The 24,820-nt window shown below is 42.1% G+C and overlaps 1 protein-coding gene across 1 annotated transcript; it reads right to left on the bottom strand.

The window, feature by feature from the left end:
- Window positions 1-7,702: 7,702 nt before the first annotated feature.
- Window positions 7,703-23,533, bottom strand: DPMS2 (dolichol phosphate-mannose biosynthesis regulatory protein-like protein). Its single transcript, XM_087662193.1, has 2 exons — window positions 23,162-23,533; window positions 7,703-8,176 (listed from the first exon to the last, which is right to left on the bottom strand). The coding sequence occupies exons 1-2, from the start codon at window positions 23,249-23,251 to the stop codon at window positions 8,015-8,017; spliced, it is 252 nt and encodes an 83-aa protein (XP_087518319.1). The 5' UTR covers window positions 23,252-23,533; the 3' UTR covers window positions 7,703-8,014.
- Window positions 23,534-24,820: the final 1,287 nt, after the last annotated feature.

The following is a 24,820-nucleotide window of genomic DNA, read 5'->3' as shown; positions in this document are numbered from 1 at the left end:
GCTAACCCCTTTGCCTATTGTTTAACCTCATATTATTGAGATAATCATGCTTGGACCTTTGTTATTTTGGGTTGCTATAAGATTACACTAGCATAGTTGTGAATTTATATCCACCTATTAATTCCCTAACATCCACTTTTTCAACCCAATAAATACTTTTGTAACCAATGAGGTCTCATTTATTGTCCAAAAATATCTTAGAGCATGGTGGTGAAATCATGATAATTAAATATTTGCATGATATAAGCATATGATTTCTTCTAAATGTATGCTCGGTGGCAACTTTTTGCATATCTTATATGACAAAAATGGATTCCATAATAACAATAATCACTTCTTTAGAACTTTCACAAGTACTTACATATTGCAAGAAAAATAATGTTGGAATGCATTTTGCACACAACAGGCAAACTTCAAAATTAAGAGTTCCATAATAAATCTATATGTGTTTTTCATTGCTTCCCATATGCATTCCTTTTATAGTTTTTTTTTCACCTTGGCTCCTACTTCTCACTAAATTATCACATCAATGCACATGATTTTAATTCTCCCACTATTACTCATGTGCCCTCAACAATGAGGTTTGGAGTAGTCATCCATTGATTCATAAGCTCCTAGTAGAATGTGGCTAATAGAGAAAATGTAGGGTTCCCACTTAGTAGAGATGAGGGAAACTAAAACATAACAAGCTACAATTCATTGAATGATTATCATAATATTAAGTCCTTCAATGGTTGTATTTTACAAAGTTAACTACAGAAATTTGATGAATAGATGCACATTATTAACGCCAAAATGGAGATGTTTGCTAAAGTGTTGGTTGTAATACACAATTGATTTTGATATGGGGTTCATTGTATAATTGTTTGCTTACTTGTTGGAGGAATCCTAGGCTAGTAAAAGCTTTGAATTTTTGTACACATGGAAGAAGAGAAACTTAACTTACTTTCACCCTTGATTTTTAGTCATTAAGTGTTCATTCTATTGATTTTCTTATACAACACTAGCATTAAGGTAATGTTAAAGCAATCAAAGAAAGTTTGGCATGTTTTCTTTGCAAAAACAACCTAATAAATCCATTTTTCCATAAATCATATGCTGCCAATAAATAATCAAAAGTCTTAGTTCCATTGAGTAGAGGGTGTGGTCTTTCTTTATCTATTTATTTGAATGATTTGTTTGATTAAGTCATATCTTCAAGTATTAGTCCTCTAACAATGAGTCAAGTAACAAAGGGTAATCAAATGGCAAGATGATGTGTACTTATGTGTGCATGCATGCAGGTATGTGAATTGATGTCATTGATTTGCTTTTATCTACTCGTCCACTAGAATAAGCAAAAAATAAATTCCTATGTTTCCAAATACCCTCCCCCCTTCATAACAAATAGTGCTTACCAAACCCTAACCCTATTTACCCATTTCTATCCAATTAAAGTAATGGCTCCAATTGGATTCCAATCTGCTATCTGTTTGTATTGTTTTTGCCAATTACACACTCCTCCTAGATCTAATTTCATATTTCACCCATTGTTGTAGAGAAATTGTGTGATGAAATCACAAGGTCCTACCTCAGAGAAAGCATCGAGAGGAGGCATGTGAAAGAGAAAGGAGCATAGTAGTGAGGAGAATATAAGTGACTCTAGGATCTCACAAAGGAAAAACACCAATTCTTGCATATCAAAAATATTTAAATTATAGAATTAAAAGGAGATGAAATCACAAGGGCCTACCTTACAAAAAGCATTGAGGAGACAAGAGGAAGGGAAAGTAGCATGAAGATGAGGGCATTATAAGTTAATGAGTGGTAAGATGAAGAAAAAGGCTAATGTTGGCTAGGAAAGTGTTGAGTATTTGTTGAGATGTGGTTCATAATTCATAGAGTAGCTACAAATGTATTAGCTATAAAGAGCCAAAGATTTGGCAATGAAGGTGAAAGTATGTCATATATCATAAATTTCTTAAGAGGATAAAACATGCACATGTCCCCAAAAGCTTTATGACAAGGGCAAATAATGTAGCTCTATTTGAATTTTTAAAGTCATGAAAGTTTATGATATGTTCTTTTGTATTTCTACTTACTAAAGATGTGATTACATTTACTTGCTAGAATTTAGAAAGTTTAATAAAGTGCTTGCATATAGTGCCACCTTAAGGGAGCTTAGGTTCTTTGTGATTTCTTAGACTTAAGCATGTGTGATTTTTCCTTAACAACAGAGGATCAGGAGCCAAATGATTTGTAACAAAGAATTTATGACATTCTAAGCAATATGGCTTGTCATAGTCCTTAAATATAAGCAATGCATTTTCCTTATTAAGCTAAAGACATTAAATCTAAAAGAGGTTAGTTCTTAACATTTATATAGTAGTGGCTGGTTCACTACTATAGTAGTGATTGGTTCACTAAAAAAGCTTTTAAAGATATTTCAATCCTATTTTTGTGGTTTTTTCTTGGATTTTTTTGTTATTTTACTAAGAATTATAAGAAAGCTATAAAAATATACCATTTAATGCTCTTTCATATAGGGATCCTATTTTTCTTCTTATTTAGCTTCTTTTCCATTCATCCATGCTATTATATTATTTTAATTGTAGGCCTGGTAGGTCATGAACCTCTAAAGGGCCTCTCTAGCTTGCAATAGTTCCTAAACTTATAAAAATGTGAATTTTAAACTTACTCCCTCTTTCTCTCTTTGATATTTGTGCAGCTCTCTCTCTCTCTCTCTCTCTCTCTCTCTCTCTCTCTCTCTCTCTCTCTCTCTCTCTCTAAAGCACGAGCACTAGCTCGCATTTTGAGAGACGCATGCAGCCCCCCCCCCCCTCTATCTATCTATGTATCTCTCTCTTTCTCTCTTTTGTGTGTCTGTGTGTGTGGAGATGACCTATAGAGAGGCTCATGCATGCATTCACTCACATACACACACACACACACACACACACACACACACACACTCTCTCTCTCTCTCTCTCTCTCTCTCTCTCTCTCTCTCTCTCTCTCTCTCTCTCTCTCTCTCTCTCTCTCTCTCTCTCTCAAGCACGAGCACCAGCTCGCATTTTGAGAGACGCATGCAGCCCCCCCCCCCCTATCTATCTATGTATCTCTCTCTTTCTCTCTTTTGTGTGTCTGTGTGTGTGGAGATGACCTATAGAGAGGCTCATGCATGCACTCACTCACATACACACACACACTCTCTCTCTCTCTCTCTCTCTCTCTCTCTCTCTCTCTCTCTCTCGTTAGAATGTTAGAAGGTACGCATATGAACATGTACTTAGAGAATATCTAGGAAGTCAATATCTAGATATTTAGGAAAACTAGATAAGATGGATCTAGAACATGTGGAGGATACTTCACTAAGAGAATTTACCATATCTACACCTTTATTGTATGTATATGTGTACTCTCAACTATTGCAATGTAAGTGTGTAAGCAAGTGTGCAATACAAGTGTGTGGTTCATTCTCCATCTCGTTGTCTCATTGTCTCTCTCTCTTTCTCTCCCATCACTTTCACTACATGGTATCAAAGCACACCAAGCGCTTGAGGGCTTAGGTTATTAGCTTTCGGTTTTTTTCTACTCAGTTAATCCTTAGATTCATTTCTTGCATGTGTAGATTGTAGGATTTGAATCCATGTCGAGATAAGCTAACCTTATCCGCAAGCACCTTATCCTCATTATCTTGATCTCATATTATCCTGTCCACCTACTTCTTGCTTATTCTTATCATCTTCACCTACTCTTATCTTGTTCATGATCACCTCTCCTTGAGAGAGAGAAAGATATTTGTTCTCTTTATCATTATTATCATCCTTCTCATTTTTTGCCCTCTCTCCACCTACCCACACCTTTGGTCCTTTGCCATATTAAGGTCTAAACCCCTTCTCTCTCACCCTCATTTGTGGCCCACCCATCCATTACCCATTAAAGTGATCTCCCACACACAATACATTTAATTCTCACCCAACCTTATCCTCAAAGAATATTTTTCATAGCCACACATATTTTCTATCCTTTCTCAAACCAACCTCACCCTCTTTGCCTTGAGACATTGAGCTATCCACGCCACATGTACTTCACTCATTTCTAATCTAGCTCAAGCCTTTACATTACCTCCCATTTTTCTTCACTTTTATTGATCCTTATCCACAAACCTTATCTCTAATCTTATCATCACTTATATAGACTACCTTATTACTTTGTGCCAACACACATACGTTTCACATAGTTTCCTAGCTCCTTGCCCTTGCCGCATGGTTACTCTCACCTCTTTTGTTAAACTCTAAATGTTCACCCTTATCTAGAGTTTTTATCACAAGATATTTCTACCACATCATGCAACACATATGTTCCATGCTCGTATCCTCATTAATTCCATTGTTCACTCTCTCTTGTCAACTAGTGGAATACATAGAAAATTCTTTGATGGGCAACCCCAATCCTCTACTAGATGAAGGCCCCTCATACCCACATCTCTCATATGACTCTTCCATTTTGTGCTCTCATTCTCTCAACTCATCCATCCAAGCATGTTCTAGCTCTCCCAATCACTCTCAATACTACAATATTTGTCACCCATGTGGGTCTCTCCTATTGCATCCTAAAATAGAGGACTCTATCTCAATTGGAACAACAATTGAAGAAGGGGACACCCTTTGTACCTTACATCTTAAGGCCCAAGAAGGCATTGTCCATGGCCTCTCTATTGAATTGTATTCTTCAACACTTTTGGATAGTACTTTAGTGGCAAGAAGATGACAAAACCTCATCACTCTATTAGTTAACAATGTGGAAACGCCTAATGTTCCTCATCAACTCTTATTGGATATTTCTACCAACCTTCAAGGTCACTCCCTCATCAAGTACATTGATTCTGCTTCTCTTACATCTCTGTGTTCTATCCTATTTCCTTACATTTGTCACTCAACATCTAGCCTTTATCTAAAGTCCACTTCAATCTCAAGATCACATCCCGGTCCTTATCATACACTCTCTCTATGAGCTCAATATCTTGGTATTCTTATGGTCACACACACACTCCACTTCAATTGTGTGCCATGTTGGAAGAAATACTCTCTACTTCATCTAGATGTGAAGGATGGAGTGAATGTGTTTACATCTACATATGATCCCAACCATATGACAATTTCTTTCCTTCTTCATATTAATTAGGTGGAGGATTCTCCCATGGTTTCCTCATCCACTCTGAAGGCTTGAGTTGTTTATCCATTCATATGACACTTATGTGTGACTCACTCTAAGATCTTGGTCATCAAGACAAACTCAACAAAATAGGTGATATTTCATTCGTACCTATTTCTAATACATGCATCATGCCATTACTTCTTCATGGTTGTCATTTGAGCTCTATGCTAAAAGTCCTCCATGTTCTTGATCTTAACTTGCATCTCCTCTTTGTTCATGGTCATAGCCATCTTGGTACCTATGTCATCTTCACCAAGCAGGTGATCGCTATGGAGGATGCTATCTTCAAGGCCATCCTTTAGATAGGCCATCAAGAGTGTGAACTTTATTAGCTCAACAAACTCTTTCTTTCTCTTCCCGCCTCCCTCCCCCCATGCACCTCCTTTTTCTCTTCTCCAAGCCACCCTAATTGGATTGCATGCCCATCCCATGCCCTTTGGTCCCTAATATCTATCCATTGTATGAAAGCATTTCAATGCTTTCAATAGCTCCTTGTTATTTTCATTTGATTGGCCAAATGATTAACCTCATCCATGCTTGATCGAACCACCTTTTATGTGACCTTTCAAAGGCCTTTCCATTACCATTGGCACCTTCAAGCAACATATTTCCTCTAGTTTTCTTCTAGGCTCCTTGGCTAGATTTCTTACTTGGCAAACAACATTAACATCTACTAATCTTCCATTAGCACCTCTACTACCCTTTGATCCATTATAGACCCTTGCAGGTAGCTTCAAAGCTTATTTGCTATGTCATGTTTCTTATTCTCTAACTTCCTCCCCTCTAGTGTTCCATTCCTCTACTCATTTGGCCTTCAACCATATCCAAGATTTGAGAGAGGGTACTAGCAATTGTGCCATTCCATGTCTCTCACAAGGTCCATCTTCTAGTTATGAGTCTTCATTTGAGCTAGATGAGGATGTTTGGAGCTCTAGTGTTGGTCATGTTTGTCAATCCTTTATGTTCATTTGTGACATGCGCAATTGCAACAATCCATAAGGCACATAGCTATAGCAATCTTACAATTTGAATTGTGTAGACTTGACTCACTATTTTTATATTTTATGCATATTTTGATCAATTGTCAACTTTTCAAACAATCAACCACTTTGCTCTGCTTTGTAAGTGATCAAGGGGCATTTGTTTTGTGGTCTCTGACCTTTTTTTGTGGTCTCTCACCTATTTTTAAATAAGACAATTAGTTTTACCTTTTCCAAGCCATTTTGGCCATCTTTCCCTTTTGTTAATTATCACAACTCCATCCTCATCATCATGTTCGATTTCATTGTCATTTGATTTGCTTCTCTAGCTAGTCATTTTCTCTCCTCTCCTCATGGTTAGATTTCTCCTCCCTCCTCTATCCAATACCCTCACTCATCGTACCTCCTTTTAGCATTTATGTAGGAGCCAATCTGCCTTCTTGGACATTATATGCAGTTTGTTTTTCATCATCAATATTCTCTATGTTCTCTCTTTCTCAGCTTATTGTTGCTTTTGCATGCACACTTAGACAAGGTGGGCATGCCCACATGTACACTTGCTTAGGACTGCAGACCATGAGATTAAATACATTCTTGCCCTTCAATCACAACCTTGATTTCTCTACCTTTAAAGAGCTCTAAGCTAACTAGAGTGATCAAAATGGACACCATAAACTAGATGCAAAAAGAACGTGAACCCGAACCCCACAATCTCTAGGTGCGAAGATGGCTCATTCAAGACACATTTCTCACATATTTTCCCAAATGGCTAAAAAGAACGGTGGGCCCGAACCCCACAATCTCTAGGTGCGAAGATGGCTCGTTCAAGACACATTTCTCACATATTTTCCCAAATGGCTTTCTCACACATCCAACTTATACCAATGCAAGTCTCTCATATCGTGTTCAGAGTTCCATTGGATAAATCTGCATTCCCTGTAACATTCAATGCAGATAAGAGGGGATAGCCCCAAAGATCACAAATGTCATATATGCTCCAGCAAGGTGAAGTCAAAGAATCATTATATATGTCATTGCATCATGTATTATGAGATCTACAAGAATACCACTACCTTTTCTAGGAAGGTTGACATCTATGCAACATCGTAGAGAGGATCCAAGAAGTTTAGACCTCTTCTCACTTCAGCCCAAATTACACAAGGAGACACTCCAAAGGGCAAGGGAATGCTGCACCCAGACCCACCTAACTAGAGTGCATTCGGAGACTTCTTTGGAGACAACACATCCAACCCCCAACTCCTATAGCATGCTTTTACCCGCACAATCCCCCCTACCCCCCAAAAAAAAGAAACCCAATGCTCACTACAAGCCCTTCATGCAACATTGTAGGAGACACGTCAAGATACCTCCACCTTGCTACGTTAGATTGCTGCATCATCCCATAAGACAATGGTTTAAATGTACTATGTTATTAGCTGGCAGCCTCAAATATTTAACCTAAGCTTTCCGTCGATATATATGGTGAGGGCAATCAATCAAATACCTTCTACAAATATAATCTGACCCCAGGATGAGTTCATAGTAAGTTCAAAATTTGCCGAATGAATCAAGCATAGGCAGCTTGGTATGAAATGTAATCAGATGAATAATGTTAGACACACAAGTCTTTTCCAAAAATTCGAGACAGCTCCAGTCCAGGAGTAAAAAACCCACTACATGCTTCAAACTCTCAATCTAAAGCAGATGTGAAAAGCCAACCCTCAGTATACAAATAAGAACTCAAAGAGGTTCATTGTCTTCTCATTTCTTCTGTACTCACTCTAACATCCTTTGGATATGACAGCAATACTTGTACAATCTCTTGAAAGAGTGTCTTAACTTGCTTTGCGCTTGGGGTTTCTTCCTTTAAACATAACCACCCCAATGAAAAGCATCAAAAAACATATCAGTGCCACGCCAGCAAATGTGGGAATGATGATTGCATAATGTTGGGGGAGAAAATACTTGTGCACAAAGTGGTCCTCGTCAACAAAAGGCTGCAAAAACGAAGGAACAACAGGGTCATGCTGATGTTGTAACCACCACAAACTGGAAAGGTAAGAAGCTTAATGAGAGTCCTCAAGCATGCAAAAATTACTAAACTCCTTTAAAAACTTGCAACAAATCAAGTAATTGAAGAATATTCCAGACAATCAATTACCATGGCTTAATTTTCTGTTTCACTTGCTACATTGCAAACCTTTAACCAACCAAGATACTTCATCAACATTCTATCACAGCTTAGGAGTTAATTGAATCGTGCAAATTCCATTGAAGTAGTGTTGCAGTACTACCTTAGTCCTCATAGCTGAAGACAAAGCCCAGCAGCTGGAGTGGAGTGAATTTTGGTGAACATATGGGCCTATCAAATCCTAGGACCATGTAAGGTGCCTACCACCTAATACATAATACAAGGATGAGATGGTATAGATGCAAAATGCAAGCCCTGAAACTCTGCTTAAACACCAGGAATAAACTGGCACATCAAATATGCTACAAACACCTGGCATTTCTTCAGTGCCATGTGGCAGTCCTAGGCAGCACAATTTTCTGCAGGTCAGGAGCATTTACTGCAGGGTCCCAGACAGAAGCTTGCAATGATTGCCTTCTTTACCACAGGCACATTATTAGTTGGCCCATTGTTTTTTTCTCACAGTTCCACACAGCAAATGCAGTGCTCACAATTCGGACCCTGGAGACAAACCAATCGTGGCCCTAAATTTTTACTGATTTCAGAGGGATATGGTTTAAGAACTTCAGCTATTCAGCCATGGCTCTAATTTTTATACTGTTCTTGAAGGAACATGGGTTTAAGAACTCCAGCTAATTGAACCCTCAATCGCTGTCCTAGGGCCAAGTGTGAGAGTGGGGCCTGAGAGGGAGTGTTGAGAAACCCTAGTCATTAAGTGCATTACATTTCCTTAATTCCCATTTGGTTTCCACTTACTTCCCCAAAAAGGCTGGGTACCCTCTCCGTGGATGCTTCTTGCTGGAGTGGCTCAACTGCTGCTGATTGAAGCTATCTGCTGCCGCCCGCTGTCTTTTGGAGCTGTTGCCCTGCCATACTGTCAGAGATTGCTGCCCACCTACACTTTCATCTTTAGTGCAGATTTCTCCTGCGTTTGCTGTCCAAACCAGCCGCCCCGCTCTCAGAGATCATCTGGATGCTATCACCATCGTCAGCAACACCTGTGTTTTACAGCGCAGCAGGCCGCCCCGCTGTTTGACAGTCATCTGAAGCTGATTTGGGTTATTGGTCACTATTTCCTCTCAGTGAGACCTTTGTTTTGCTGGTTTGCTTGCTGATTATTATATTCTTCACTTTAACAGTCCCCCGAGGACTGTGTTTTGCTCCCTCTACAGCTGTCCTTACATCTACTGTCTACAGCATCTACTTCGATATCCTACTGCCTAGAGGACTGCAGTACACTCCCTTCACCATGCGAATTCCCTTCAAGTGCTGCCGCCTAATCAGCCAGGACAGTGCAATCATCTTAGAGCTCAGCTCCATTGTGTCAGCATGATTCGGTTATCATTCATCTTCTTCAGTGTTTTTGAGTTTCTTTGTCTCAATGTTTGTCGTTCACTTTGTGTTTCTTCCCACAAACCCTACTGTTTCTTGACATGGTATCAATGCATGTTGTCCTATTTTTTGACAAAGGGAAGGGCCCAATAGTGTAGGAGGGAAGAGGCCTTGTCAAAGATCACATCCATACTCACCTATATCTTTCTTTTCTTTGGGTCATATAGCCTATAGCCCTTCTGCAACTAATGAAGATAAGCTTTCTTAACTTTGAGTCGAGCTTGCCCCATTTCTTCTTGTCCACATGGACATAGACATCACACCCAAAGATGCGAAAATGAGAGATGAAAGGCTTCTTACCAAAGAAAGCCTAGTATGGAATCATATGTTGTAATGCCAAAAGTCAGAGACCTATTGCAAATATGAACCATTTAGCAACCACCGCGTCCCAAAGGCAATAAGGAAAACCACGAGGCTCCAACATGAATCGAGTCATCTCAAGCATCGTCCTATTGGCATGCTCCACCGCACCATTCTTAGAAGGTGTGTTCATATGGGAGTACTCCATCCAAACATCATACTCCGGAGTCCCTACAAAGCTTGTCAAAACCTTAGAGCAACATTCTCCATCATGGTCAACTCGTACACCTTGAATCTCGAAAGGAGATTGCTTTTTAGCAAACATCTTCCACTCATAGAAGTTGAAATACGCCTCATTGCTATATTCCAAGAAATATGGCCACACGTATGTTGAGAAACCCTTCACCCGCAGTTTGCGTTTTTGCATTTCTGCATTTTGCGTTTAGGGTTTGCAGCCCCAAAAAGGGGCGCCATCCTAGACTGACTGTGCCTATTTATAGGCCACTCTCTCATTCATTCCTCACGGCTGATTCATTCAGTTAGTCACCTCTTCTCTCCAGCCTCTCCACTACCCTCACACCCCTTTAGGAGGACATTGTGGTTCGTGGTTCGTGGCTGTCTTTATCATCTTCCTTTGTGCTACGGCACCCTTGTTCCCTTGTATCACATTCACTCCATGATTCAAAACTTCCTCATTCCATTCATCATAGTTTCTTCTCTCTTCTCTTCTCTTCTCCATGTTTGCCGAGTTCACTCCGTGTTCCTCCCCGCAAACCCTACTGTCTCGCTGGTACGTCATCTTTTAACATGGTATCAAAGCTGGATCTGCTCAAACAGCGGCAAAGATCCTCCACTCCAATAAAGGCAAAGACCGGTGGCGGGTTCGGCATCCACTTCTCTTCTTCTTCCGCTGCATCAAAATCTCGTTTTTGCGGATTTCAGGTGTTTCAGCTTGCTGCCCACACCCCATTCGCGGAGGACATCTCAGCCGAAGCTGTCCATTGCTGTCTCCATCAGTTGGCACCTGATTTCCAGCCCTCTTCACACAATTTGGAGCTGATTCCAGCCAAGCGACTATTGTTCCTGTGCAGACCTGCTTCCGTACAACCTGCCACGTCATCATAGTCCTGCTGCCTGCGTTTTTAGTCTTTCTCTCTCCTACAGGCTGTCCTGCCTGCGTTTTTAGTCTCTCTCTCTCTCTTGCTGCCTGCGTTTATAGTCTTTCTCTTTCTTGCAAGCTGTCATGCCTGCGTTTTTAGTCTTTCTCTCTCTTGCAAGCTATCCTGCCTACGTTTTTAGTCTTTCTCTCACCAGTTGCTTGTATTTTTAGTCTTTCTCTCTCCTCACCTGCGTTTTTCTACTGGTTGCAATCTCTTACTGCTGGTCACATCCTCCTCCCACTAGCAGCTCACTTCCAACCCTTCCACTACCCTCCCACCCCTTGAGGCGGACATTGCGATTCGTGCTTCACACTACCCTCACACCCCTTGAGGCGGACATTGCAGTTCGTGGTTCATGGTGGTGGCTGACCTCTTCCTTCTTCAGCAAGGCACACTGGTACCATGGTGTCTCCCTCGACAAATTGCCCTTCTACTGGGTGTTCCTATTGCAGCACGAACGGTCATCCCACCGAAGACTGTCGATATTGACCTTTGCTTCCCACCCCTCCAGAGTACATGCGTCTTCTACCAGGCACTCCTTGTGCCACCTCTCCTTTCTAGGCCACAAAGATCGTTCTGCATTGGCTATCAGAGTACTATGCTCAAGGCAATAAGACGCATCTAATGCGCACTAAGTCCTTTCGAACACATGGAGGATCGATTGGCGCTACGACCTCCTGGAGATCGTCGCAATGCCAACGGCAGTCTTCTCCCACTTATTTACAGGTACACTGGCTTCCACGACCTACGGATCTGCAATCTGCTCCATCGAGAAACAGTGATTATTTGATACTGTCTCCTCGTCAATCTACTCCTTCAAGAGACAGTGGCTGCTCAACTCCTTCCTCTTCTTCGGCTACCCAGTCTGCTCCACTGAGAGATAGCGATTGTTGCCCACCTCTTGCTCATTCTGAGCCCCACCCTTCCCCACCCTCGACTACTCAGGTTCGAGAGGCTACCTCTGGGCACTCTTTGGCACCCCAGATACCTTCTTCGGCACGATCAGGGCACTTCCTTCATCATTAGACATTTCGGAGTCCGTGATCCATGAGTTTTTGGATTTCCTATCTACTTCAGAAGGGGATTCGCAGGGAGATGTTATTTATTTGCCCTCAGAGGAGGCATCTACTTCTTCTTTGACTTCAACGAGGGCCCCTCTACCTCCCACCTCAGAGGGGGAACCTACTCCACATGAAGTTCTTCACCCATCCTCTACTTTCTTCGGGTGGCTGTCTTCGACTAGTCATCTCTTCTACTGATACCCAGGATCTTCAGGTACCACCTAGATCGGGACCTCAGAGGTTCACCCACGACTTGGTGACGAGGCCTTTGTTTTCCTTCCAGCATGGATGTACGGAGCTAGTGGCTTCTCTCCCGAGGTTGAGTTTCTAGTTCTCCAGTTCACTCTATCTACTGTACTTTACTACAGGTTCCCTTTGCGATGGAAATCTTGGATCTTAGGGGTCCTCTACATCTTCTTGCCTTGGTCACTTGGTCAGCATGGAGTCCCCCTCCCGAGATTGAGTACGGGGATATTCTTATGGTTCTCGGCACCACACAAAGTCCAACATTCCTTCTATGCATTGCATGTTTTCATCATCTTTATACTAGGGCGCTTGGGCAAGTTAACAATTTTCCCACGAGGGACACTGTCCAAGTGGCACCTGTTGTATAAGCATTCTTCAGCATATAGCTTTGTATCTCCATCTCCCTCTTCTCTTGTTTCCCTTTTTGGGCCTAAGAGGGGGTGTTAAGAAACCCTTCACCCGCAGTTTGCATTTTTGTGTTTTGAGTTTAGGGTTTGCAGCCCCAAAAAGGGGCGCCATCCTAGACTGACTGCGCCTATTTATAGACCACTCTCTCATTCATTCCTCACGGCTGATTCATTCAGTCCGTCACCTCTTCTCTCCAACCTCTCCACTACCCTCACACCCCTTCAGGAGGACATTGTGGTTCATGGTTCGTGGTTGTCTTCATCATCTTCCTTGTGCTACGGCACCCTTGTTCCCTTGTATCACATTCACTCCATGATTCAGAACTTCCTCATTCCATTCATCAGAGTTTCTTCTCTCTTCTCTTCTCTTCTCCATGTTTGCCGAGTTCACTCTGTGTCCCTCCCCGCAAACCCTACTGTCTTGCCGGTACATCATCTTTTGACAACGTACCTGTTGAAATCATTAACAATAAGCATTAGAAATTTAGCCTTTCCCAAGGAGACCATGCGCATAGGTTCACATAAGTCGATATGTACCGACTCTACTGGAGTAGTAACCCCGCAAGCAACTACAGCATAACATCTTGATGAGGAAAAAATCTAAAACGAGCAGCCTGTCTAATGGAGTCAACGTTTAGGTGCCCATGTCATCAATGGTAACAAAGCTCCTTAGGAGCAAAAATCCCAAAGCCAATACTGTTGGTAGGTCATATGAGAAGAGGCTCCACTGTGCACAAGCCAAGGCTTCTCGAATCTCCACAGTGAAAGAAAAAGTGTCGTATCCTCAAACAAGTGGACGAAAATAGTCTTTGTAGTAGCTAAAGTGGCCTTTGAATCTTTTGAACCTTCCTTTGGCTTCGAATGGAGGTACTACTCCCAACACTTCTCTAGATAAGTGCCCTTCCCAAAATGTGGACACTTGGGCTTTGACTTCTTCTCATCCTTCTTATCATCTTGCTTCTTGTTCTTAGCCTCCTCTTTCTTCTCCTTGTTTTCCCCTTTAAAACCTAATGTAAAAGCCTTTGTGGAGCCAAATCCACTGGCTCCTATATCTCTAGCTCAATCATCATGCTCCAAGTCAAGCAAAGCTAGCTCTTCCCAAGGAAGAGTCTCACTAACCATGGAGGTAGGAAAGCTAGTGTAGAAAATGTCGTACTTTGGAGATGACAACCAGGTAAGAAGAATCATCACCATGTTCTCCAAAGGTATTGTCCAACCAAGGGATGCAAAATCATCTTACATATCATCCATCTTGTTGATGTGATCCTTCATGGAAGGAATATCACCAACTAAGAGCATCCTAAGTTTCTTCTCTAGGGTAATACAATGGGCAAAGGTCTTCTAATGGTAGAGGGAAGAGAGCTTCATGTTAGAATTAGTCAATTATGGGCACTGCCCCATGTAATTTGAATGGTGTGAACACTTATTAAAGTGTCAATGATTACTCTTTCTAGGACTTTAAAAGTAGTGACACTAGACTCTAGAGTTAAATTAACTCTAGTTGAGTTAAGGATACGTATAACTTAATTAAGACTTTATTATACTTTCATTCTATCATTCTAGTACTTGCATCTTTTGAGTGTGAAACTACTGTCCACTCTTGCTCATTGTCTTGTGTTCACTCTCTTTCTTTCTCCATTTCCAATAGTTGGTATCAGAGCTAGACACCTAGCTTTTGTCTCTCCACCACTCAGTCGGTGCCACCCACGCAAAGTCCACTCAACCAACAAAAGGAAAGGGAGTTGTTGTTTTGGAGGGAGAAATTGTTGTTTTGGAAGAGACGTTGTTTAGGAGGAGGAGCTGCTGCTATTTTCAACTTGCACATAGTCCCATACACAATCTTGCATGTAGCCTTGCACACACAACCTCTTTCAGCCTTGCTCATGATATTCTCAGCCCTACCCATCATTTTCAATAGATTTGGAAAAATTTACAAAAACCCTAATATTTTGAATTGGGGGATTTTTAAAAATTTTTGCAATTTCTCATCCATCTTGCTTGTCTCATTCCCAATTTCACACAATTTTACATAGACAAATGCCACAAGAGATTAGCGAAGGAAAAGAAAGACTCCAAGAAAAATCAACGACTCGGTCTTTAGATGGTGATGCTACAACCAACTTAGTTGAGGGGGACTATGCATTTATGACTTGTAGCTATGAAATGTTTATGGCTAATTCAACATTTAATGCTACTGAAACCCAACATACATGGTATTTTGATAGTGGGATACTAGGCACATCACTTCATGAAAGTGTTTGTTTACATCCATACAATCAGCCCCTACAAGTGAGAGTTTTTCTTGTGCAAACAACTCTGGCGATGATGTATGTGGCATTCATACAAGGTAATCACTGCTAACACCTACAAACCTACACAGTTGTTGCTAGCTGCCACGTCTGTTGCCAACCTCCCATGTAGCAGCTAGCTTGTGTTTTGCAATATGTCGGCTGCATTTTGTTAATCCATTTGCTGCCCAATCTGCCACATCATTAGAAAACCCGAACTTGACTAATCTACATCATCGCCAACTGCCACATTATCAACATCTTGCCTTTTGCTTTCCTAGCCTCTGCCTTCCCACCTCTCACTGATCCAACCATCAAAGAACTATGTTTATTGCTGTCAAACATCTTCTAGTGCTGCCTACTGCGTTTTGAGATCTATTAGATTATGACACACTCTTCCACTCATACTCTCTACCCAATCGTCAAGACATGAGAGTTTGGGGATCAGTTTTCACCTAACAATTACTAATTTAGGTACACTTGGATGTATGGTTTAAAGGCCAAATTGGATATATTTATGTTCTTCAAACACTTGGTCTTAAAATTGGAAGCGAAAACAAGTTTGAAGGGGCAAACCCTACGCACAGATCGAGGGGGGGAGTATATGTCTCATGCATTTGAGACATTCTTGCTTGAGCATGGCATTACACATCGAGCCACTATGAGGATGACACCTCAACAAAATGAAGTGGCTGAAAGAAAGAATCGCACACTCATGGAGATGACTAATAAAAGATAACACTAAGTGTAATGAGGGTTATGGCAAGTCAAAGTAATTAGTGGGAAAGTAACTGCAGTTTATTGCATTAATTTGCTATTATCTCTCCTTCTATGGAGGCAGCCATGTACTATCCTCCTAGTCCTTCAAACCACATAGATGAGAATGCATGGACTATCGGTCAAGTGATCCTAAGCTGACAGGCAATGAAGGATGAGAACATGGAGGAGAGAAGCTCTGAAAATGACAAAGCAATGGACATGGTGGTTGACGCCTACTGCGTTAGCCTCAAAACGAAGAGGGATGAGGAAGAGAGTGAAAGCATGCACCGCCGAGCTGCCGACTGATCAACAGAGGAGTAGGATCAGGAAGCAAACTCATCTAAGAACATTGTCTCGACTGGCTCCAAAGAGGAGTATAGGCACACCATCGAGGTGAACTCCCAAATCATTTGAGAGATTTTGGGGGAGGTACTCAAAAGGAACGTGGAAGAGAGAAAGGAAAGTGCAGCTAGGAAGGTGGTTTTGGGGATTGAACACGGACAAGGAGAGACAAGGAGAGAGAAAGACTACAAAGAGAGAAGAGAATGAAGTGATAACTCTACACTGAATCTGAAAAGAAGGCTGGATGCAATGATGGACTAATCAATCCCTACATGCAGCCCAAGGTGTCAATGGGAGGACCAAATCAGGCTGATGACAACAACAGCACCAGAGACGGAGGAGAGGCTGAATTCAAAGCATGCTGTCCAATCTGCAAAAGATAATGACCAGCTAGTGGGAGGTAAAGCTATAAATAGGCCAAGGCTGACAAAACTGGCCCACCAGCTGCAAGTGGTCCAATAAATGCTGGCTGACCTGCAATAAATGCTGAGACTACCGGTGCCCACCAAAAATACCAGCTGCCCCCAAACTGGCCATTATAAACTAGCTGTCCAGCCACTAACAAGAAATGCAAAGGGCTGGAAACACAAAAATAGCCAGTGTGGACACAAGTCCAAACAACTGGAAAAGAAATGCACATAACAAAGTGGTCTAAAATAGTCAAAGCTCCTATACCTCCATCAAACTCTAAAGGAGCTCACAACTAGGAGATGACAAACTGAAATAGTACACGCGTGTGAGGGTTTTCCCAACTTTGACTCTTTCCTAAGGAAAAGTGTTGAAAGAAGTACTCTCGCCTTCATCTTATGTACAAGATGGAGCAAAGGAGCACACCTCTTCATCCACATCTGCTCCCACAATTATGAACAAGTCAAATCTTCCTTCATATCCATCAAATGAAGGATTCTCCCTCAAATTACGCATCTTCTAAGAAGCCTTGGCTCGTGGATACAATGCTTCCAGTCATATTACTTACATATGTGATTGGCTCCAAGATCTACATTCTAATGAGGGTTCAATCACCATACGTGACATTAAATTAGTGCCTATTACCGGTGTGGGCACCATGTCATTTTTTCCCCACCCTCCACTTTTGAATTTTTCTAGCGGAAGTCCACCAATCTAACATGTTTTGGATTTGGACTTCCATCTCTTAGCCTATTGCCTTACCCAACTTGTGTCAAAAGTGGTGCAACAATGGAAGCATAGACAAGTGATGAAATAAACTGCTGAACACAAGACAAAAGAGAGAGAAAAAAAAAGAACACTGCAAAAGAAGAGAACTCAGAGATGTGCTCAAGAAATAGAATCCACATACCAAACACGAGACAGTCACGTACAATAGTGAATCACTGGCTGCGTGGGCACTAGCACCAGCTCCTCTCTCCAACACGAAGTCTACCTAATGAATGATGATGGATGAAGAGGAGGAGCCCCACAATAAATAGGCATGAAATAGGCCTAAAATAGCAACTGCTTGCCGATTGGCATAAAATGCCACACAAATAAATCACAATAAAATGCCTCAAATAATGATAATGTGTGCCCAACTCTAACTGACGTTCATTGATTCACACATGAGCTGACAACCCTACTAACACCCTCTCTCGGATCATGGCTGATCTGATATATTACAATGATAAGGACTCATCACACTCCATAAAACATAGAACCACTAGAGTAGAACCATGGATACCCAAGCAATGGGCGATCAAGCCACCACCAAGCTGCCTCAAAGAGAATGGGAGGTTGATGTCGATTGTACCAGCTCCTGAAATAGAGAAGAACCATAGTATATCTCTGTATCCGTCATCAATGTCCTGTGGTCGCATACAAGACCATCCTATCAAAAATGCCTCTGAACATATGTGACCATGAATTCCTTGCCTTTGGCCAGACCACCAAAGTGTCCCCTCATGAGCTCAAGACAAGAAGCAAAGCCGCTCTCTATCAAATAACCAGCTCATCATGAACCTAGATGTCGATCCCAACTCCAGGGTTTGAACCTTCCAAACTTCAATCGATGCATTACGGATGTCCCTTTCTAGAACCTGTGCACCTGTATTCTTGTATAGATGAGACTTGGCTACCCCATCGCACCACCCTCTCACACTCCCTCTCTCGCATCAGAGAGTCGTGCAGGATGAGCGCATCACCTGGACTAGAAAGTAATAAAGGAAGGGACCACCAAGCCCTTCCCTCGATCTAAAGAAGCAAATCCCTTTTGCACCTTGGACTTCTCCGTGGCCAAAGAAACAAAATCAACATCTGATGTGACTCAGTGAAGGAGTCTGCATCCCACTTTTTCTTCTTCTCCTTCTTCCGTGAGACTACTAACTCCTTGCAATCCTTCCACAAGTGGCCCTTCTTACCACAGAGATAACACTCGGCCTTTAACTTCTTTTTCCTATCACCCCTCTTTGAAGTTGTAGAGGCCTCACTAGAACCTCCATAATGAGACAACAGCCTCCCTTATAAACACAAAGATGTGTCAGAAGTGGAGTAGCAATGAAAGCGTAAACAAATGCTACAACAGACTATTGAAACACGAGACAAAAGAAAAAGGGAAAGAAAGAACACTAAATAACATAATACAGATGAGAACTCAAATATATACTCGGGAAATGGAATCCATATATCCAACACAAGACAGTCGCATACAACAGTGAGTCACTGGCTGCCTCGGCAACAGCATTGGCTCCTCTCTCCACGAAGTCTCCACGTGTGATGGCAAATGAGTCACTGAGTGAGGAGGAGAAGCTTGAATATATAGGACAAAAATATGTCCTCAATATGATCAGGTCGACCAACATTTAATGCTGGTTGGCCAGCAATAAATGCTCAATATGACCCTAAAATGACACAAATAAAAATACCTAAATATCCTAAATAATGTCCCCACCTCTACATGTACAGACTCACACATGAGTTGACATATCTATTGACACCCTCTCATATCACGGGTGATCTAATACAATAGAAAGGTACGATGAGAATGAATCATAAACCATACAACATAGAATCACCAAGTAGAACCATGGATACCCAAGGAGTGGATAATCAAGCCACCACCAAGGTGCCTTGGAGAGAACCTGATGTTGAGATCGACCATACTAGCTCCTCAAAATAGAGAAGATCATAGTATATCTCTATGTCTATCCCAATGTTGCACAATAGCATACATGACCATCCAGTCAAAAATGCCTCTGGAACATACGTGACCATGGATTCCCCACCTTTGGCCAGACCGCCATAGTATCCCCTCATGTGAGCTCATGACTAGGAACCAAACCTACTCTCTGTCAATGAATCGGCCTATCATGAACCTAGATGTTAATCCGGCCTCCAAGATTTGAACCTGCCAGACTTCAATCAATGCATTAGGAAAGTCCCTCTCTAGATCCTCTGCATCTATATAGATATATAGATGAGGCGCGGCTGCCCCATCTCACCACCCTCTCACACTCCCTCTCTGGCACTGGAGAGTCGTAAGGAATGCCTCATCACCACCACTAGAAAGCAACTGAGAAAGGGACCACTAATCCCTTCCCATGATTCGAAGAAGCTGATCCTTTCCACACCTTGGACTTCTCCTTGGCCAAAAGATCACAGTCTAAGTCTGAGGTAGATGATGAATCGTCGGAGGAGTCCACAGCCCGCTTCGTCGTCTTCTCCTTCTTCTTCCTAGAAGCCATTAACTCTTTGCAATCCTTCCGTAAAGGACCTTTCTTTCCATAGTGGTGACACTGGGTCCCATGTAATTCAGACGTTGTAAAATAGGCACGTGCATCATCCGAATCCCATGTAAGTACAGCTTCCTCATGGTTGTCCTCATCAAAATCTTCCGGAAGTAGAAAAGGACGCTAAGGACGGGGAATAGCTTCACAAACAATGTAGCAAATCCGCTACTACACAAACCAAACTTTCATCACAATACTCCAAGTAAGATAGTCAAGTCCATGTAAGTTATCATATGTAGAAGTGCATGGAGGAGCCATATGGAGAGGATAAGAAGAGAATATAGATGGTAGACAAAGAGAAGACAGCCAACCAAACAACATAGACTACACAAAAATAGAGTTCACACGCATTATTCACAAGCTAACCACGAAAAATCAACTACAGAAAATTGAAAACAGCCAACAAACACTGTCTATGGTAATGGATGTTGCCACCCAACCTCTAGGAGCAAGATATGCAAAAAACGGAGCACTTATTGCTTAAAATGCAAGGTAAACAGCATAAAAAGCAGGCAACCTGTTGGCAACCGGAATTAAATGCAGCAAATAGGTAACCGCAGGTGGCTGGTGCAAAAACGCAGCCTCCGGGGGGGCAAACAAGGTGATGGCAGCAAGTAGCAATCGCCAAGCCAACAAGGGTGTAGACAGCCTGTAATCAGCTGAGAGACATGCACCAAGAGCCTAGATCCTACAATCTGATACCATGGCAAAAGTGGTGCAACAATGGAAGCACAAACAAGTACTGAAATAAAATGCTGAACACAAGACACCCTACTAACAACTTTATACATATTGACCAAGCACACTAAGTTTATAGACAATGCTACCTCACAAGCCATCCTTTGGACACATCATCAAGAGAGTGAGCTTATCGGCTTGCTTCCACTTCATTGAGGAGGGTCCTCCTCAATATCTCTCCATTGCCTCACCCCTCAAGCTACCGTCCATCCCACAGATTCCTTCACATCCTCCACCGTATACTTTAGTGGTTCCCCTAGACCCCTACCCCTTTCAAAGGGGTTACCAATTCAATGATATAGATGTGGATTCCCTAGCCCTTTTATAAGCTTCAAAGAGAATTGAAAGGATTGTGGGGAGTTTTTCAAGGTTTACTATCTTCGCAAGGTCTTTCATGCAACAGCTACTTTCCCTCTTCTTTCAACTCTCCCTTCCTTGCTGTTAGCCTACCTATCTCAAGCCTTTGAACCCGAATGTTCAGTTTTGGCAAGAGTACTTAATGGTGCCTTTGATAACTCGTCGCTATCATCATCTAGTTGGACCCAAAATTGACTCATCCCTTTCCAATTGGATACCTTCAATGTGACTCGTTCAAGGCCTCTCCACTTCCATTGGCATTTCTTGCCACCCATTTCGGTGAATTAGCACATTATCTTTTCATATGAGCAACTCTAGTTGATGCTGAGTACTTCAAATTATTAGTTTTTGGACAAGTCATGGGACGCTCCCCTTTCATGGACACCTCCATGAGACTAGCTTTACTCCACACTCCTCATCAACACCTCACAAATTGTCAAGACCGTTTTTATGGGGCAAGGCATCTTCATGGCTTGTCTTTTGATGCTCGAAGCTGCTCAAGAGTACTTCGAAACAACACATCATCCTTTTAATGAGCAACTCCAGTTGCTACTACAAGTGTTGGAGGGTACCCTAAAAAGCAATCTAGGTTATGGGACACTCTCCCATCACATGTGTCGAGCTCCACAAGACTATGTTCACTCCACCCTTCTCACTAGCACCACACAAAGAATTGAGGCCATTTTTATGGAGTAGGGAATCTTCATGACTTACAAGGCTTTGATGCCAAAAGTAGCAATGTCAAGGCAGGGGCACAAGCAAAGGAAAGGTCCCTGAGCAAGATTGATGTCTTGCAAGTGGAACCTACACTCCACCTCAATGGCCCCCTCTACAAGTGGACCCCCAACCTTCCAACACCTCCCACACCTCACTATCCCTTCCTCCTCCCCCTCAACACCCCATCTTTGTGGTTCTTTGTAAGCTCCTAGAGTTCAGGATCAAAATTTATGCATAATGTATGATCCTATCCATAGCAATCAATAAGATGTGCCCAACAAGTAGATGCGTGGGGAAATAGCTGCAGTTGAAAGGGGAATTTGGAATCAATCTTTCGCATCACCTCGGCATTTGCCGTATCATTGCAAGCTTTCCATTGCTAAATAAGGTTAGGATGGGAGGTGCTAGGATAAGGCTGTGCCTTTGACCCTTGGACAAGTTCCCAACCATGGTGTCCTTTTTTGAGGGGAAGGGCACCTTACGTGGGTAATGGGTTTGATAATGTGTTAAATCCTCTCTTCTCACTCGACATGGTTGGTGTCTATATTCCACTCTGTCTTTGCTGTCTTCAGAGCTCAGTGATTTCTCCTTTTGAATCTCAAAGCTCAAATTTCTCCCTTCGCATTCCAATCACCACCTTACAGGGAACTTGCATTGATAGGTAGATTTCACTCCACTTAACCAGTGTCCTACTCCCATGCTTCTGGTTGATTCCTATGATCTGCCACATACAGCTTTCGTAAAAGTAAGAGGATTGCAACAATGATAGCTTGCTCCCTCAATTAAGTATTCTACACTGGTTTTTGTTCTGAGAGTAGGATGTGCAGATCAAGTTACATGTGAACAACGCTACGAGTATAATGAACAATCTGATTTTGTGTGCTATATCAGAGTGGGCAGAATGGTGTACATAATGACATTTACCTTACACGTATGACTATTACATCTGCAGCTAATTGAGATGAGGGACGATTTGATACAAAACAGATCATGTCTTGTATAACAAGAATGTATTACAATCAGAAAAACCCTTAGATACCTGACTGAAATATAATAAAAAGGATAACGATGCATGAGCATATTAATTGACTGCATCAGCCAATTAAGGAAAAAATCCACATCATGATGACAAGCTGTACTCTTTCTGGTGCAGTCGATTGCAGCTGTTCATGGTGTGAGCGCCACGATGATTTAGGAGCATTTTCATGACTACATCACCCTATCAAGGAAAAAATACAGATCGTGATGAAGGAATAGGCATGAGCGCGTGCTGGAGTGACTCACCAGGATGATGACCCAGAATGTGTAGTATGCGAAGAGAGAGACACTAAACAGCAGAAGCGAGAAACCGACTGTTCTGTCACCGATCTCCATTGTTCTTCTTACTTGTTACCAGAGACACGCACGGTCCATCGACAGCGGCATTGTTGTCCGTAGAGGGGTTTCGTGCGGTGAGTTTGAAAAACTCTCTGTGAAACTACGACACAATTTGTGGGCGGTCGATCCTTCTCACGGAAAGAAGGCGATCATGACACAATTGGCCTGCTGCCGTCTCTGCACTTTTTCGCAATGCGTTCTCATACCGTATGAGATAGAAAGGTTTACAGCATCCCATGGATGCGATGAGGCCTATGCCTTAAGAGACAACTTCCTAAAAGAAGGTTAAACACCCAACCTTTCTTCTTGAGTGAACTCACTATATTGAGCATCTCTTGCTTAAGGTGGGGCACACTCAAGTCCAACAAAATCCTACCCACCTTCCTAAAGACCACTCTGTTCCTTCCTGACCAAATAAGCTTGATTACAATTTTCCACACAATACGCAGAGTAGCTTCCACATGTTACCATCAAGGTGAGACTACTCCTCAAAGAAGGCAACAGCCATGCCAAAGTCATTTCTTCAGGTTAGCATGTCACAGCCATCATCTTGTTGCTTTCCATAGGGAGTTCACCTTCGAACACCCCCAAAATAGGTGTTTCTATGTTTCCTCCACACTTCCATGTAAGGGGCACATTGGTGAGACTATTGTTCTGTTGCTCAACCTACCATGCAAGGGTAGTCTTTTCAACATAAGTTGCTAACGCAAAAAGTTGATCCTATAGGGCGGGGTGGACCTCCAGAGTCTCGTGGCTCTCCTCTTCCATGTGGTTATATTCGTCAAGGGGTTCCAAACTCCTTCCACCACGACTACATCTTCATGAGAATAGCAAGAGAAGCAACCTTAAAGTCTCTCCGAGATTGGTAGGCCTATAATTGTTTCCCTAAAGGTGATGCCAAGTCTTTCAAAGGACTATCATTAGCTCTTACGGGAAATGAAGACTAGTTCTCCTTCCTTTGGAGGAAGACATTCTCCAACCATTTATTATCCCTCTCATTCAACCCAAACTTGTTGTTGATTGCTTAGATATCTAGCCAAGACCACGGTCTAGGGACCGTATCGTGCTCAAAGGCATAGGGAAACAACCATATGCTGGGCTCTAATGAGGAATCCCCTACTCTCACCCCCTACACTTCCACTTGGCATTCTTAAGCACCTTTTGCCAAGTCTAGGGAACATCTGATTGTGGATTTCTTAAACATACATGCACTCTGACTATGAGGTCTAGCCAATGGGCTTCATTCCACATTGCACCATGAAATCTACAAGAGACAATCCAATTGTGGAGGATGATCATCTATGATTGCTCACCATTCATTCTCCTCATAAGCTTAATTATTAATGCTTGTGATTGAAGGGCCAAATCCTCTAAGCCAGCACCTCCTATCCTCTTCTCTTCTAAAAGAACATCCTAGCTTATCTAGGGTGCCATCTTCCTATCTTGGTGAGACCATAGAAAAATCCTCATGGCTTTCTCGACCTTACACCATGCTATAGGGCTAAAGGGTAGTAGAAAACCCAAATACACTATGATCAAGAGGGCATATTCTTTACAATTCTCACT

The sequence above is a fragment of the Lygodium microphyllum genome, chromosome 21, assembly GCF_053477565.2.
Source record: "Lygodium microphyllum isolate KBCC chromosome 21, Lygodium_microphyllum_v1.1.10, whole genome shotgun sequence".
NCBI classification, from domain to species: Eukaryota; Viridiplantae; Streptophyta; class Polypodiopsida; order Schizaeales; family Lygodiaceae; genus Lygodium; species Lygodium microphyllum.
This window is presented reverse-complemented; position numbering and strand designations above follow the sequence as displayed.

Bases quoted from the DNA above. Each gene is read 5' to 3' on its own strand.
- DPMS2 (XM_087662193.1), bottom strand. From the start codon at position 23,251: ATGGAGATCGGTGACAGAACAGTCGGTTTCTCGCTTCTGCTGTTTAGT. The intron at 8,177-23,161 runs GTGAGTCACTCC...TCGTTTTTGCAG, and splicing joins CATTCTGGGTCATCATCCTG to CCTTTTGTTGACGAGGACCA.